General features: G+C 43.7%; 1 protein-coding gene across 1 annotated transcript in view; it reads right to left on the bottom strand.

Annotated features, from left to right (window-relative positions):
* NSD1 (nuclear receptor binding SET domain protein 1) overlaps positions 1 to 18,093 on the bottom strand; it is a 62,926-nt gene that overhangs the window by 30,756 nt on the left and 14,077 nt on the right. The window contains exons 2-7 of the mRNA XM_054389245.1: positions 14,819 to 14,954; positions 11,673 to 11,845; positions 7,229 to 9,800; positions 2,965 to 3,086; positions 2,526 to 2,817; positions 791 to 900 (exon numbers count right to left, since the gene is read on the bottom strand). Of these exons, the coding sequence (XP_054245220.1) occupies positions 791 to 900; positions 2,526 to 2,817; positions 2,965 to 3,086; positions 7,229 to 9,800; positions 11,673 to 11,845; positions 14,819 to 14,954 (3,405 nt within the window). The remainder of the gene's footprint in view (positions 1 to 790; positions 901 to 2,525; positions 2,818 to 2,964; positions 3,087 to 7,228; positions 9,801 to 11,672; positions 11,846 to 14,818; positions 14,955 to 18,093) is intronic.

The raw sequence follows: 18,093 nt of genomic DNA, 5'->3' as shown, positions 1-18,093 counted from the left end.
CACCACCTCCCTGGACAACATGTTCCAATACTCTCATAGTAAAAAAACTTCTTCCTAATGTCCAATCTAAACCTGCCCTTCTCTAGCTTAAAACCATTGCCCCATGTCCTACTGCTGCATGCCTTTCTAAAAAGCCCCTCCCCAGCTTTTTTGTACAGCCCCTTCAGATACTGGAGGATCACTACAAGGTCTCCCTGGAACCTTCTCTTCTCCAGGATGAACAACCCCAACTCTGAGCCTGTCTTCATAGGAGACATCTTCAGTGGAGAGGAACAGCATTTTCTTCAAACATCTGCACAGTGTATCACATATGACACAACTCCATCCTACTACAAGCTCTGCATTTAACATACCATCCGATAGATAACAAAGGAAATGCTGCTCAGACTAAATCTGATTGAAAAAGACAAAAGCCTCAAGTTCAAGTTCAAGCTATGCTGCAATGTAACAGCGAGAGAAAGTCTCTGAACAGAACCCTTCTCTTCACACCTTCCCAGTCAGCATCCAGATGACTCCTTTTTCATATAAATCAATGAAGAGAGGGTATTTTACAGCCAAAACTACCCAATCCTACTACAAGCAGGAAGAGGTAGGGAACACATCTGTATTAAGCAGATTTTTCTCATCAAAACACAGAAACCAGCATATCTTTGGGAAGGGTGGACCTTTGCTCCTGACCCACAGGCAACGAAAAACAAAATCACAGCTTACAGTACTATGTCTTATTCAACACAGTCTTGCTTGTCTAGGTGTTTACTATCTGGTTTTCAAAGAGCTGGAAGGAAAGTACCTTCTTTGGGGGAGTCCACTCCTCTTTCTTTGGCATAAAGGCAGTGTCCAAATCGTTCGATTCCAAGAGCTTTTTCGTGGGCTTCCGCTGACGCTTGCTTTCAAAGTTTCCTGCAATGAAACTCCTCACATCAGATAAATGGGGGTTTTCTTCTTTTCAATCAGACCAAGACTATCAAGCAAATACCAGTGAAAAGTTCAAAACAATCTGCTTCACCCTCTCTTTGGGATCATAAGCTCCTTGGGCAGAAATGCCTGTTACCCATTTCTGTACCACTTCCACAAAAATGGACCCTGATCTGCCATGACCTTCAGGCATACCTTAACAAGCCATACAAAAACCCACCCACGGAAGAGAAACTATGAAGTCAATGCCAGCAACTAACACATCCTGGCAGGGCAGTTTTAGATCATCATTTCCCAATTGCTTTGATGTGGCATAAACCAGTCCCACCGCTGGCATACACAACCCTGCCTCCACTCCCACATCACTCCCACCAACATTCACGTGGTGCATAGTAAACAGGCAAAAGGGCATGCTCCTGGTTAACACTATCTGAGAAAAGACAACCCCCAAATGAACCAGCTCGAACCAGCAACGTTTCCTATTTAAGCTTTTTGCTGGCATTCAGGAGGTAACAAGTTGCTAGACCTTGGTTCATCCACAGTAATTCTGGCAACAGCATGAAGTTTGAGTGACCAGAAAATGATGATGCTATGAGAGCAAAACGCTCCACAGAAACAGCCTGCTGCCCACCATACCCTGCTCATCTGCTTGCTTTATCAGCCTCATGTCCTTTCTGTGACACATGCCCCTCTACACTGCTTAAGCATCAGACACCTAACGGAGGGACAACATGCTATTCTCAAGGCAAACCTCTACCCACCGCCTTGCCTCTGTGCACTTCAGCAAGAGGTGATTTTTCTCAGGAAGGGTAAGAGCCATGCAACCTCTGCATACTGGATGTTCACCCCACTGCTGCACCCTGTTACTGTTCTGCATCTCCAGTCTCAGGTTTACACCCATAGTTTTCCCTTCCAAAATCCTCTCCAACTCTATGGAGAACGAACATACAAGCAAAGCAGATCTTGATACTAACCCTGCTGGAAAGGGGAAAGTCTCATCAGACCACATTCCCTCTTTTTATACTGGGCCTTACTGAAAGCTAAGGCCCTGGCTTGTTGCTAATGTGAGTTTCTGACAGTTTCTACAGATGCTTAGAACCTTTAAGAAAAAGAAGCTTCTCCAGAGGAATTTCTATGCTACAATTCCCTGAACTCACCAGGAGAGGAAAACATCACCCTACACCCCACAAACTATGCAGACCAGACTTTATGTAAAACCTCAGCATAACTAGTGTTCATCCAAGGGTTTTAACAGGAGCAAGAGACTTTCAAGCTAATGGAATGCCACTGTTTGCAAGCACAGATGGCAAGGAGTTGAACTTGTGAGTTTCTTCATCTGGACAAAAGGGTATTCTGCACCAGGACCTTAGGAAGATCATCAGACACTACAGAAAACTGTTAGTTTAAGTGTGATCACCCAGCTCACTGTGACTCAGCTGCTGCATCTACCCTTTCTCCATTCCCAGCACCAGGAATTGTCATTGAATGAAGCAAAGTGAAACCAAACAGCTAACATCTACTAACTTTTTTATGCTGACTGAAGGAACAACTTCCACTGAACTTATGACATGTTCACTTACAGGAGCAGAACCACATAACCTCCTTCTTACCTGATTTCAGAAATCTCTCTTCTGCATCTGGAGAAGCAGAAACTTCAGAAACATCTGAGGAAGACAGCACCAGTTCTGGAAAATCTGAAGGTTGTTCTACAAGTTGACCAGTGGGATCAGTGGAATGGGATTCTAGTTCTGAGAAGGGGCGCTCTGCTCCAAGGACAGGAGGGGACTCTTTGATTGAAGATGGAGTTGAAACCAAAGGACTTGTCTCCCGCTGGGCATCTCTGTCAGGACTGCATTGTGCAGGAAGACCTCCTTCAAATTCAGACCTCACCACAGAATTCACCTAGCATAGCAAAATATTTTGGTGAAAACATTCATTCTATATAGCACTGCACACTACAAGAACACTCAGCCAGCAAGAATGCATCAAAAGCCTGCAGACCACAGCCCCAGTGTAATAGCTATGAAGAGCACATAAGCTTTGACCCACCTTTTGAAATTGCTCTTGGCCCTTCTTAGATTTTTTCTTGGGTGCAAATAAGTGATCATATTCTTCTGCATATTCCAGAAGCCGTTTGCTTGGCTTTCTAAGGCGCTTCCTCTCTGAAAGCACTAAGAAAAAGGAAAGCAGCTTCAAGTTTCTCAGACAATCACAAGAAAAAGTTCTCCTCATCATCTGTAGATAGTAGCTGTTCCTGCCTTTTCTTCTAGAGGCAGCCAGCAGGAAGAACTCTAATACTTCTCTTTGATACAGCCTTACAATTTTTGAGCTTCCTGTTTTTCCATAATCCTGACATGGCAGGTGGGATTTTTAAGGATCTAAGGGACTTCAAGGAGTTCAGATAAGAAATCAAGAAACATTAAACATCTGACCAAGGGGCTCCTAGAATTTCACCCAGTATCTCCCTAGACCAACTGCACCTATCCATCCTGCAATATTTTTATCAAAACCTAAGACCATTAGCAATTCATCACACCACTTTTGAAAACCCAAAACTCCTTTAGTTTTAGTGCAGGAGCCTAGGAAAACACTGCTTAGCACAGTTCTGTCACTAGTAACACAAACTGAACTCCTTCCCTTCCCACCCTCCATGACATATCTTTGTATATACAGAGCCTTGTATTCCCTATATGCTCCTGCAAGCCCATTCATTGCCTTTGCTTCCTGACAATAGATTCCACAATGAGATCAGGGAGTGAACAGTCCTCACCAGTGGCTGCAAGCTCTGCAGGGCTCATGTGCCTTTGTGTTTGCACAATGCTGCACCACTGCAAGGGAAACCTAGTAACAGGTATTTCCTTGATCCAAACCCACACTACACCACCTCAGCATCTCAACAGATGGCAAGCCCCAATACTCTACATCATCTCTACTCCAAGCTGCAAAAGCAAGATGATGTAAGTTTTTTCTCACTTCCCAGAATACCTCTCACTTTTCCCCTTTTTCAGTTTTCAAATTTATTAAATAATATAATCAAAGCATTTCTGCTAGTCATGGAAGCATTTATGGTTTTCTGGAAGTTTCAGAACAAATAGTGACTATTCTCTTTGCTTCTTTTCACCTGTAGAAGGTGGCTTCTGCTTCTTTGGAATGGAAACATTTTATAAGGAAGCATCCCAAGGCAACACTTCAAAACAGGGATGTTGGACAAGGCTGCTACACTTTCTTGTGGCATTGTGGTTAAACAAGTATGAAAAAGCCAAAACTTGGCCAAAAGGAACAACTTTCTCAAATGCATCTATTTTCAGCCTCTACCAATGCTCTGCACAGGAATATCTGAGTCAAATACATATTTTAGCACATAACCAGTTACAGGATGAGTATCTTCACTGGTCAACTACTTAGAGCCTCAAAGCCACACAGCAGAGCGCAACAGCACTCTGCCAGAAGGGCTGGCTTAACTGCATTTTTTCCCCCCAAAGTGAATCCTATACAAGAATCCCAAATGCAGCCTTGATTGGCACTGGCAAATCACGTACCTGACAACACTACTATATAATAAAAACATTTTGTGTCAGCAAATTCCAGTCTTCACTTTCACCTTTCTTACTTGAAATCACACCAAAGTTTGTAGCAAAGACATGCCCAGTGTTGCTATTCAACTACAATGAAAGATTTATATTGTCTGAGCTTAGTGGAAGCTACAAAGTTGTTACTGCTGTCTGTTGTGATTTCTTACACCCATACTCTGCCTGCTGTGCATTAGGATTAGCCACATCTTCTCAAAGCATCAGCAAACAGAGAGGACTTTTCTGTAAACTGCAGTTAGTCTAACTTCCAGCATCACCCTCTCTAATTTTTATGTAACTGGCCTTGCCTGATACAAAAGGAAGACTAGTTTCCACAGATGGGCTTTTCACAGCATTAAAGGTTTACTCACTCACACCAGCATACTGGGGATATTACAGCTGTCCAGACACCTCCTCATACGTGGAGGCTCTGGTGCCTCCCTACAGCACACCCGTATAGGTAAGCTTCAGGTGTGCTGCAAAGCTCCCATGCTATTTAGGGCAGGGGAATTGGATTACATTGCAGTTGCTGCTCTGTTGCTTTTCCAACAGGCCCAGGCGCTCACTGGTGCAGCATCCCTATGTGCAGCACCCCTATGTGCAGCACCAGGACAGCTCTGCACTCCTCTCCACCTGGGTCACCTTGTCCAGGAGCCTGATGCCTTCCTCTGCCACTTCTCTCCCAAAATTAAACAGAATCGCAAGGACCTCTGAAGATTATCTCATCCAACCTGTCCAGGAGAGCAGGATCACCTAGAGTCATCACCCAGGAACGCATTCAAAGGAGTTTTGTATGCCTCCAGAGTTAGAGACTCCACAACCTCTCTGGGCAGCCTGTTCCAGTGCTCTGCCACCCCCAAAGTGAAGAATTTTTCCCTTATGTTTGTGTGGAACATCCCGTTTCCCAGTTTGGGTCCACTGCCCCTTGTCCTGTCACTGGACACTGAAAAGAGTTTAGCTCTATCCTCCTGACATACCCTTCAGATATTCACAAGGATTAATTAAATCCTCTCTCAGTCTTCTCCATGCTAAACAGACCAGGATTTCTCAGCCTTTCCTTGTAAGCCTTTCCAGTTCCCTAACCTTCTTAGTGGCTCTCCACTGGACTCTCTCCAGTAGTTTCTTGTCCTTGAACTGAGGAGCCCAGAACTGGACACAGTATTTCATATGAAGCCTCACTAGGGCAGAGTAGAAGGGGAGAAGAACCTCCCTTGACCTACTAGTCACACTCTTAATGCATTACTGCACCTCAGCAGGTATTGTTCTTAGCTCTCTGTAGCCTTGCCTTTTCATGACACATAGCTACATTACAAGGACACTTCAACTGCAAAGCCGTCCTGAATTCACGAGAACCTGGCTGCATCTTAGTGCAAACGAAGAACTTGTTCCCTCCAGCAAGCTGCAACACTACTGTGGCAGTGTCCTGACAGCCCCAGGATGAAGTGCTTTCTCTTGCCTGCTTTGTGAAGACTTAAGGCTTAAACACACAGCTACAGCCAGGAGTCACTGAATGATTAAGCTTGTCATGTTTACAAAACAGAACTTTTACCTGGTGTGTTACACCCTAAGGACTTGTTTTCTGTGCCTGCTGTGACTTGACTTGGTCAGGTCCTACACCACTAAGCTAGAAGCTGCCTTTTCCAGAGACAAAAGCACAAGTAATCTTTAGCCACCACCAACAGCAAAATACACAGACCAAAATGTGCACTGAAGGACCACATCAGAGGTTCAAAATCCTGCCAAGTTATATTAACTTGTCGCATTGCAAAGAGATGAGAGCAATTTAGTTTGGTGACATCTACGTAAAAGTTTAATTTTGTTGTTTCCATTACGGTTTGCTTCCCCTGATTCTTTGCAGAAATCTGAGGGTGTGCTGAACATGGTTCTGATGGGCCTATTCCTTCTCACCGCCCCTTCAATTATTTGGTTGAAGTCAAAACAAACAAATGTCCCCACCTCTGTAGGAGAGGCAGTGCTGTGTGACCCTGTGGTCCTCGTAAGCCTCCTCCTTCCTAGGTCACTTCCCTTCCATAGATCCTGCCTTAATTCTGCCTGTCATCTTCCACACCCACTTCCCAAATAGCCTCCCCAGCAGCTCCCCTCTTCTGATCACCCCTTCATCCCTCAGACAGCCACACCATAGCTGTATATCAGGAAATCTGCAGGGTTCTACAGCTGGTTATTAGCACCTAATAAAGATCAGCACTAAAACAGAAAGAAGAAAAAAAAACCACAACAAAAAACCCCACAAACCCTAACAAAACACCACCCCACCAGCACCTTGATTTGAAATCCTAAAGAACAAGCCAAAGATGGACTCTGTCTAACAACACCAACCAACAAAACTCAGCAGCCATTGAGGCTGTTTCCCCACAACTTTCTAGCGCTGACCTATTCAGCTAAGACCAAGCACGTAGCTCTAAAGGACACATTGTGAAGGTGTTAAGTTTCCAAAAATCCCAAACTCAGAAGGATGCTTATTATTTTTCCACTGTTGAGGACCCAATGATTTGTAACGTATTTAAACTTTCTGAACAAGAAGCTGAGCAAAATCCCATAATCACTCTACCTTCTTTGTTCTCCATGCTTACAGAAAACCCCAAACCAACATAACACACTTTCTTCAGCTCTGATGCATACATCTCCATGTTGTCAAACAGCCCCAAGTTCCATAACTTATGCTTTAAATGAGAAGTACAAAATGCATACAAATACACACTCTGGTGCAAGTCCAGCTCCCTTACCTTGTGCAGAGAATTCAGACTGGGGAGCAAAGTTGCCAAGCTCTGTTTCTGAGTCCATCACACTGTTGTTTGGCTTACCACATACATTCAAACGCTTCTCAACTAAGTCTAAATGATTCTCATAGTCCTGCTCTGTCAGGTCTCCCTCAAGCACCTTTGGATGAGGGGAATGCCTACGTCCCAAGCACTCATTTCCCTTCAGTGAAAAGCCACGAGAATTCAGGCCAAAGGCACTCTCCAAGTTTCCTTGTTCCCTAGATCTATTGGTGTGCTTTTTAGATCTAGCACTGCTTTGGTTAAAACGCTGCCATCGCTTTTTGGGTGCTACATGATTTACATCATTAGACTCATCACCAAGAGAGCTCTCACTATTTGCCTCTGAATCCAAGTCTGGACTCTCCCCATTTTCAGCTGAAGTGCAGCTCTCAATATTTCTACCAGCTTCAGGTTTCCTTCCAACACGACCTAAATTGTCATCAGATAAACAGGCAGACTCTTCATCAGTTGAATGTGCTGTTAAATCAATAGACTCTTTCCTTTCAGTATCTTCTGCTTCATTACCTAGAGGACTGGTAACCGAACCACGAACACGGAATGCACGTTCTCCTGAATCTCTGGATAACCGACTTAGCAACTTACTTGGCCCTCCTGGTTTTAAGTCCTTTCTGTTTGATACTGTTTTATCTCCAAGCTTTGATGACTGCTTAGATTTTGAACAGTTGCGTTTGGGGGCACAATTTGTGCCGTTTGTCCCAGAAACAGCAGCACTCGCAGGCTCCCTTTTACCAGTACCAACCCCTGTCAACTTGGTTGGAGGATTGCGTGAAAGTGAGGAGTTGCTTACAGCAGAGTTTGGATTTGCTGTTTCCTGGACACAATCACCATTTTTTTCTATTTTATATGGGGGACCTACAATAGACAAGGACTTCAGACCACTTGCAGAATTGCTTCCAGAACCATCAGCTGTGCTGGTATTTCGAAATGGGACTATATTTTGAGCAGTCATCAGTTGTTGCTCTTTTGTCTTACTGTCATGCATATCCTTCAACATCATTAACAAGGTGCTGAATTTGTAATCTGGCTCAATAGGCAATCGACCGTGACCAGAGGCGGAAGAGAAAAGTAAAGGTGCAGCCTTTGGGGCGTCGGAGTCGCCAGCATCGTCGTTCATGGAGCGGTAAGACAGCTCCTTCAGCTCGGACAAGACATGTTTCACCACAGCTGTTTCTATTTCAGCAGAATCCCTGGTTTTCTCATGCAAGTTGTTTAACAGTTTCTGGCCATCAACTTTTCTGCTTCTCTGAACAGAATCTCTCTGAAGGCCAGAGCAACCTTTGGTAACAGAAGAGCAGCGATTCACACCATCCTCCTCTTGTGCAAGAGAAGGCTCCAACCCAGCACCTTTTTCTTTATGTTTGCATTTTATACTCCTGATTCGGGACAATTTCATGCTTTTCGGTTTTAAGGTTGCTTGATTTCCAACAGCAGGCCAGGAGCTGTCCTTGGAAGCACTTTGGGGAGTAGTGTGCTTCTTTGCAATACTGTCATTTCTCACATTTGAGGAGCACTCAAGAGCTGTCAATGACATCTCAGCATCAGAGAAACCTACTTCAGTCCCCCGATCTGCAAATTCAGCATCGAGTCTGCTTGTTACTGAACCTCCCAGAGGTTTGCGATCTCGGTATGACTTCTTCCTGGCCCTTATGTTGCTCTTCTGAGGAAGACACATGGAAAGCTTCATGTTGCCACTTGATGTCATAGGAAATTCTTTCTCCACTTTATCTGAAGAATCGCTAACTTCAAGAGCGCTAAAGGCTCTCTCTGAACTTTGGTCCATGGTATCTATATCACTGCTCCCACCATCTGAGAAGGAAGAGGATGAATCTGATTCAGTTTGCTTTTTCTCAATACCAGTATCAGACGCAGAATAGTGTATTTGTAATTTGGAACTGCACACAATGCCCAGGGAACTCTTCTCTCGTTCCAAAGACGCGCTGGAAAACAAATCCCCTTGGAGGGTGTTCTTCAGAGCATCGTTTTTACGATTCTCACAGTCCGGTTTCAAAGTTGTCTTTTCAAAACATCTTTCTCCAAAGGAGGAAAGCAAATGGTTTTCCCTGGTGCCACTGGATGCTGTTAGACTGCTGGCAATCCGGCGAAGTTCGTGAGATGCGTGCTTATCTGGTAGGTCCCCAGCAATCATGTTTCTAACTATGCTCTCTGGTGTTTTTACTTTGATTTCTCCCCTAGATGCTTCCCTTCTTGCACCACTCTTTTTTACTCTAGTCCTTTTTCTGCTGTCAGAGCTCTTTTTCATGTGTGGCTTAATGTGCAATTTTCCTTTTTCACTGGGCAGGTGTCTGGAGTCAAACGCCAAGGATTTAAAACAGCCATTCAGCTGCCTGTCCCTTTCTGCTCCAGGGCCATTGGCATAGTATTCCAACTGCAATTCCTTCTCGCTGTCCAGCTCGCTGGAGTTCTGGCTGCACTTCTGATCCTCTGGCCCCCCAAGAAGAATGTCTTCTGCCTGTCCAACACTGACTTCCCATTTAGCCATAAATCTTTGGGGAACCTTGAAGTTGGAGGAGACAAAAAAATAAAAGAAAGAAAGAAAGAAAAAATTTGATGGGGTAAGCAACAAGAACGAAGTGAGACAGAGATGCACGTAGCACAGAATAGAGTGACAGTTCTGCACTGTGCATCTTTAAGACAAATTGCATGGATCCCCAGAGACTGACTAGTGGACACAGAAAATACTCCTTCTAGGTAAATACCCTACAGTCCTGATGAGCCAAATAAAAATCCCTCTGCATTTCCAAAACAGCAAAAAAAGGTTCCTGTACACACAGATATCCTAAGAACCAGATGTCTTGGTACCCCAGCAAACCTTGAACACAACAGCCAGTAAAGGTGAACACATAAGGTGTGGATCCCAGACACGGAAATGCAAAGAAATGGCAAACAACTCAGCATGATTCAGTCGTCCATCTCCAACTCAGCCTGGTAAAAACACGAGACCCACATGCTTATCTAAAATGTACTCTATCAAACTCAAGACATTCAATGCCCAGAAGTGTCCCAGTTTTAACTCTGTACCTTCAGTATAAAGCAAAACCCTCTCCATACTGGACAGGAACCTCTGCTAACACCTAAAAATAGCAAGAAACTTGTTTCTTATCCACATGTGTAGTTCTTGGCTACAAAACAGCAAATTAAAGGCATCACAACCGCTTCTAAAATCAAAACCATTTCCAAGGCAGGAGGAACAACTCAAATTTCTGACACTTTTCCTTTTAAGAAACCCCACACTACCACCAACAAAAAGTTTTATAGAGCCTTTTAGCAAAACAGCCAAAGACACTCAGCTCCATATCAGGTCTTGGATTCCAGGGATGAAAATCTGGACCTTTATGTGAGCAAGAAACACTTGATTCCCTCTACTGCAGCCACATTGGCACTGCCATTTAGATACAGGATGGGATGCTAGCCATGCAGGTAGCATGTTACTTGGAAGCATGTAACTAGTTGTCAGGTGGCTGGGAACACAAAGAGAGAAGTCCTCACTGAACATGCCCCTGGAAAAGCAAAACCAAATGAAAGCACTACACCTGGGGACTCACATCTGCAAGGGCACATTTAATTTGATGAGTCTGCATAAAGTACTGAACTGCTAATAAGCCTCCTGGAAAACCAAACTAAAACAAAACAAAAAAAAAAAAAACAGACACCATTGCCTAGTATGACTCTCTGTTCTCTTACAGCAATACAGCAGTCTATGTACTTCTCCCCTTCAGCAATTCTGAAAAAAGTTAATTTCTCCAGTCATCTTCCTAAAGATGTAGAACAGATCCCTGTGTCACATTACATTAGACTGGCTACAACTGCTCTGGGGGTGCTATGTTTGGAGAGGGAGATGATGCTGTGAGCCACGAAACTCATTCCCACAGGCTCACCGACAAAGCATTTTCAAAGTCAAATTAAAAGTCCTTACAGGTTTCTACACAGAGAATTACTGAAGCACAGCTAAAAACCCCACTGCTTGATCTCAGTCAGTGACCAAGAGAAGCATGCAGCTCCACCTCTGCTTCAGATCAGCCAAAAGCGGCTGCCAGAGAGCACAGGAAGTTATTTAGAAGCTCTGTAATAGACATCAGGAGAGGGCTATGCTGCTGAACAGATCTCAGACCTGACCTCTCTTGCCTCTCAGAGCTGTCTAGGCAATAAAAGCAGCAGGCCCCACCCCAACACAAAAGGAAGCCTAGAAACTGCTGGCAGCTTATACAAACTATGCTGACTGTAAGGATGCAAACAATCACTTTCCTGGCCACGTTGCTGCAGTCACTACCACAGAAGAAAGCTGCCCTAGGTCTGCCCAGGCATAAAGGAATACTTTGTACTATGCAGAATCAAAGAACAAAAAAACTAGAGAAAACAGATCTTTCACCTTATGTTTGTAGGCTTTTTCCTTTTGCTTTCCTCTTCGCCGAAGAACAGGTAGCTCTTCAAACTGATGTCTTCCCTCAAACAGGACAATTGCTTTCCCAGCAACCCAGGTTTTCTCTGAAGGTTCTCCTAAGGCATCCACATAGTACTCTCGGTATGGTCTCCGATTGGAAACTATTTTGAGAAAGTTAGCAGAATTAACCCCTTGCATATAACAGAATAAAGACATACAAAGAATCACAGAAAGAGGCAACAATTTGCCAGTTAACTTTTAGTGGGTTTTTTCTTAATAACCTTCCCACATAAATGCCATCAATGTTCTGGGGATTTCTACTTAGAACTAAGGGAGACCTGTTTGATCTCTGCTATGTTCTGTGTTGCTACTCCATTTCTAAATTCATTCTTTTCTTACAACCAACTGACTGTTTGTAAGGTCTAAGATGGGGCATCTCCTTAGAGCAGAGACCACACTTTGGCTGCAAAAAACCTGCAAAAAAATCCAAGTATTTTTGTCTTGGGAAATACGACAAACTAGGCAGGACATTTTCTTTTTTATTTTTGCTACTCCCTGATTAATGATTAAGCAGTCCAGTGAAAAGGCTTGACTTTGTGCTATGAAAAGGCAGCAGTGTGCCAGCAACACCCAGAAATGACATCCTTTTGGATAGGATTTACTCATACAGGCTGAACCTCCTCCACCATAATATACCCCATGCTGTTCCATACTTTGTAACCAAACTCTTATTTAGGACATAAAACATTGACAGCAGTATTCAAGTAGGTATACACATACACAAGGACCACGTGCAACATGACAAAATGTTAGCTGCAATGAGTATCTCTCCATACTTTGGGCATAAAAGTGCAGCGCAAGAGAAGAAACTCTACCAAAACAGCTCAAAGATTTTTCAGAGCTGCTTTCTGTGCAAGCACAAATGCCAAACAGAAACAGTATGATTAAGAATTGCACCAGTACTGGGTGCACTGGTTAAAAAGGACAGGTTACAAGCATTAGAATAGTGTTAAACAAGGCTTGAACAAGGCATATAAACTTCTCCCTGCATTTTGCTATGTGTGCTTCATGTTCTCCTGGGAACACCTTCACCCTCTGAACAAGTAGCCTAGGCTTCATAGCCCATTTGGTTTGTGCTGCCTCTTCCTGCAGTGCCAGCACAACGTGGCAGCCTGGCCTTTAGCAATGCCAACAGGGAGATATTCTGACCAAGACCACTGAGAAGATGACAAATAATGACCAGGGCAATGCCAAACCAAGGGCAGAGATTACTGACTTCATCGGTCCCATTCACAGTACTATGACTAAGCCACAGAGCCTCAACGTTTCAGGTCCAAAAAAATCTTCAAGTCAAGAGCTTGCTGAGAAGAGGCAAACTGCTTTAAGCAAAGCAGCACACCTCAAGCCCAAGAGCAGAAAAGGTTTTTGCACAAGTGATGAGTTTGAAGCAATCTGCCTTGTTTTGAAGGGCTTGTTCCCTTGGCAACAGGAGAGCCAAGGTTGAAGGCTCCTACAGAGCCCTGGCAGCTTTCCCTGCCCAAATGCTCTGAAGTTCAGATCCACTTGCTCTGCCACCTCAGCATCAGGGAGGGCAGATGAGCAGATTACATACAGCAACAACTGGAAAACACAATTTTCCCCAGAGCTCTATTGGTTTGAACACAGATAAAACATGATGGGAGAGTCTATCGTGTAGCTGGAGATGAGACCTTGCTGGAATTTGTGCATAGTATGTTTCCTTCATGCAGAATTCCTTTATTAGAAATCCTCGTAATACACAGGCTGAGAGATTACTGCACAACTATATACATTAAATCCTGTCCAAAACTTCATGGGAAGGGATAGAGAGAGAGAATATATTTGGCATATCTTCTGGCAACATCTTTGACAGGAACTTGAGAGCTCAAAAGGGACTATTTAAACCAGCACATCAGTACCATTACGACCCAGGATGAATCTTTCCCAAAGGGTGAAAGGGTAATGTGGAGAAATAAGAGAAGACTACACAAACCATACTTGGAGATGATACGAGCACTACGTAGAAAAAGCTACTTCATGCCTCTAGAGAAATAGCAAAGAGCTCCAAGATGATGGCCACTCGGAAAAAGTCTACTCAGCACTTCTGCGCTGGCAAGGGTCACAAAAATTGGAGAGAAATACACTGTGAGTGGCAACCTCACCAGTCTAACAGAGCTATCAATGGCAGACGGCACCAGTTCAAGGGGTTTCTAGTTGCCCATAGAAGAAGGAGAAAAAAAAGGGAAAAAATCAGAAGAGAAAGCCAGGAACATATACCTAAGTCTTTCCATTTGTGGCAGTCACCTTATGGTAACTAGTATGATCCTAAAAGCACGGTGAGAGCCTTCAAATGAGCTGCAATTTCCAATGGCTTTCCCCCTGTTCTTTCCATCACTCACCTACACTTCTTTGCCTTGAGCTTTTAAGACTCCCTTCCTGCCCCCCCCCAGCATTCATGCACACACAGGTTTGTTATTTCCCCATCACCTCCTCTCACATTATGCTCTAAACCTTCACATATGTGGCTCCATATCCAGGTTTTTCTGATATTTGCCCATAAACGGCCTTGTTTCCTTGTGCCAAACGAGATCAAAAAACTTTCACTTCCACACACACGTTCCCATCACACCTTCAGGCATTCATCAGCCACACTACACTACCCCACAGCCTGCTTCTCAAGCCTTTCTAGCCTCCCATTCTCTGAGCTTGGCCAACTCCCCATGTCCTCACACACTCCAGGCCTTCCAGCTCTGCTTGCCCATCCACTGCACATCTCTGTCCTCATCTCTCTGATCCATCTCATTTTCTTTCTGCATCTTTTTTGAGAGACTGCTCTTCTTTATGCACTGTCCTGAGCTCAGTCCAACTATACTCTAGAAGAAAAGCCTACGTGTCCAACAGCTATCTATGCCACTTCCACCAGCCTCAGCCCCATCATCTTCCTGTCAGCTCCCTGATCTAGGCTTACTATATAGACTCAGGCCTTCCACAGTACAGTCTATTTCTTCACACCTTTCAAGGGCCAGAAATGTTGGGGTTTTGAAAAAATTGATGAAAGACTGCAGCACTCTGCCATACATAACACCTCCACTTTGTGGTCTGAGTAGATACAGTACCTTTCATTTTTGAGTGACAGTCCAGCACTGGGTCATGACAAACTGTGCATGGCCACCATGGGCGTCTGTTGAACTTGGCCCAAACAAGATCCCCAACTTCATACTTCACTGGAGTAGGTTTCTTCTTGGCTCGGATCTTTGGGGAAAAACCAGAACACAAGACATCACTAAAGCTCCAGATGCTTTTAAAGAGATTTGCCTCCCCCCTGCGTGCAGATTACATCTGGCCACCAGAGACATTTACATTAAAAAGCAAGTCCAGATTTTAGTGGATCCTGTATCTTCAAAGAACACAACAGTTCTCTCCACCTTTTTGAAAGAACAAAACAATAAACCAGGCTTTGAGAGGGGCTTTTTTGTTATTTTTTAGTAAGGAACATGACCTCTGGAAAATGACTGCACTCAAACTTCCTGCATTCAAACAGGTAAATATTTGGAGTCACTACTAGCCCCTATTATTTCACTGACACAATTTTGTTAATTTAAAAAGTCACAGTGTACAAAAAAGTAGCAGTAAGAGACAAATATTCCTGACTGGAAGGTGATGAGAACAGCAAATCAAATCTTTATCAATTGAATAAAAAGAAAAAAAAGTCAGTATGTACAAGTTAATAACTTCCCTGTTTCTCAGATGTGCTCAGGAAAAAGCTTCACCATAAAACACTTGAAACCAAAAGCAAGTATAATCAGAAAAACATCCTTATGTCCTAATTTTTCAGTTTACATGACCAAAACTGCCATTTCTCTGACCCAAAGCTACAGAGCTAGGGAACGAAACAGCAGTCACCCCCCAAAACAAGGGAGCAGGTAGACACACAGACTTCCACCTGTCTCCGAAACCCACTCATAAGTATCAGCTCTGGGAAAAAAGCCACCTGAATCCACTCTGCTTCTCATAGCTATGCAGCAACCGTAAGAACCTCAAAAGCTTTCAACACACAAAAATCTAAGGCTGCTTAATGCCATTTCTTACTGTCAAAAAACAGAATCCATACTATTTGCTATGTATGCACACCCTCTGGCTGGACACTGCACTACCAGCAGGACCTCTGCCAAGAAGAGGATTCAGGAGCTTACCAGTGTTGTGACTAACTGAGCAAAAATGGGTACAATAGGCTTTCACACAATACAGGAGTCCCAGAGCCGAGCTGTGCAGTGTCCTGCCTGTTTACAAGCACCAGCCAACGGCACATCCAGGTGGGTTCAGCATTTTAAGCGGTGTAAGAAGTGCTGCAGGTATTATTCCTGCCAAAAAGCATCAACAACATACTCCTCATTAAAACTGTCATAGCACAAATACATATCTCCTCACTTCACTTCTCTGTCCTGCTCACCACCCTTCCTGAGGTCTCTTGTAATTCACAGTTCAACCTCCTAGCAACTAAAACACAACAGACCTCCCTAATAAAAGGTATATTCCACTTCACGTTGAGTTTTATGGGGTTTATTCACGTGGTTACATAAAATATAAAATCATAACCTTCTCTGTTACATGAAAAAAAGCAGGTAATGACATTGCTGAAATTCTTTTGAACGACTATTCAAAAGCCATGCAGTAATTTATCGCTGAGCAGGAGCTCAGGAATAGGAAACATGAAGGAACAGGGCAGGCGGCTGCAGACCCTCACACTGCCAGTGTCCTGGTGCAGCCTCCTTGCATCTACTGTGTCACAGATAGAGTTTTCTGGGATAAAACAAAACAAAAAAACCTCAACATATCTGTGAACATGGAACCAGAGGTGCTGCCTTTGCTGGTGCTTTTAAAATGTAGATGCACTTTCAGATGCAACTCCCCCCCCCTTTTTTTTTTGGTCCACTTCCAGCTTGTATTCTAGTGACTTTTGTCTCAAAGAAAAAAAAAAATCCAAAACCCAAACACAAACCAAGCACACCACACTTTTCAACCCTACTGATTCTCTCAAATACACTGCATACACACAATGTATCTGCATCTGACAACTGTAACCTGAGCACAGGCAGCTGGATGGAGCAGTATAACCATGCCGGAGATCTGCCAACAAGCCATTCACCTGAGGGACAACCACAGCCCCTGCCTAGAGGCAAGTCTGCATTTAAATCAACTCTTTGTCACCCTCCAATAGTCTACACAGCCTCCCGATGAAAACCCAGCTTTCAAGAAACTATTCAGACAATTCCTAACAGTTACCTTCCTTTCCCAAGCGGTCTGCAGCTATTCTCATTCACTTCCCCCTTCCCAGCACAAGCAGTGAGTTATTGACCTCATCATCACCTACTATAAAGGCCCCAGAAGGGGTGGAAGAGGCAGATCAGGAAGCACCATGTCCTCACGCTATTTTGCTCTCTACTCTCCCTAACCTTCAGGACCTGGCCAGAGATGCCTTTACACTTCCACATTTAAGAAAAGCAACAGTTTTAAGATTTGTAACATTAAAGAACACTAGCGAAAGAGTGAAAGCAGTATCATTTCCAGATACAGCTAATCTCCTCCTTTAAACTGTGCTGTATGATGCCAGAAATACAGCACCCAAGGCGTGTATTTCTTGGGTCAGAACACAACAATTAATTCCTGTTACAATTAACATTTATTATGTTGCGCCAAGATCAAACTGCCAATATATCCTGATGGCCAAAAACTGAGCCCTGCAGTAATGATGACTTTTCTGTGAGGTAGGGAAAGGCCAAAATTCTTTCTGAACCCAACAAACTTCAGGTGTAATCCTTACACGTGGTCAAAGCACTAAGTTTTTACCTGCAGAACATGAAAATGTTCAAGCATTTAAATATCAACAAAACCCATAAACCGCTGCATACCAGTTAGGTACCACATTGTAACTCCAGACAAGATACACTGAAATTCAAAGAAGGCAAGAGACTGAGTTAGCAAGGAAGGGGAGAGCTCCACCATAAGTTTTGTACTGTTAGATGTTCTCCTAAACGCTGTTGATACTGTCTACTCTTGTCATCAACTGGCATTAACTAGCTATTCAGATGGGACAAATAACAGCCTAAACTCTACACAACAAACAGTATTTCAGATCACTTTGTGCTATTTTTGGAAAGGACAAAAATGTCACTTGTGGATGTTTTTATATCAAATCTTCTCTACCAATGCAAGACCTCAAATGACCACTGATCACTGAGGAAGGGGTCACAGGATGAGATTCAGCAGAAGGATTACATAAACGCTCAAAACCCACCTCCTGAATTTGCACTATGCCAAACAGTGGTGTCTTTGGAATTCACCAAGTGCAGCTCAGCATAAACATTCAGTATTTCATGACAACTAAACAAGC

The sequence above is a fragment of the Indicator indicator genome, chromosome 18, assembly GCF_027791375.1.
Source record: "Indicator indicator isolate 239-I01 chromosome 18, UM_Iind_1.1, whole genome shotgun sequence".
Lineage (NCBI taxonomy): Eukaryota > Metazoa > Chordata > Aves > Piciformes > Indicatoridae > Indicator > Indicator indicator.
This window is presented reverse-complemented; position numbering and strand designations above follow the sequence as displayed.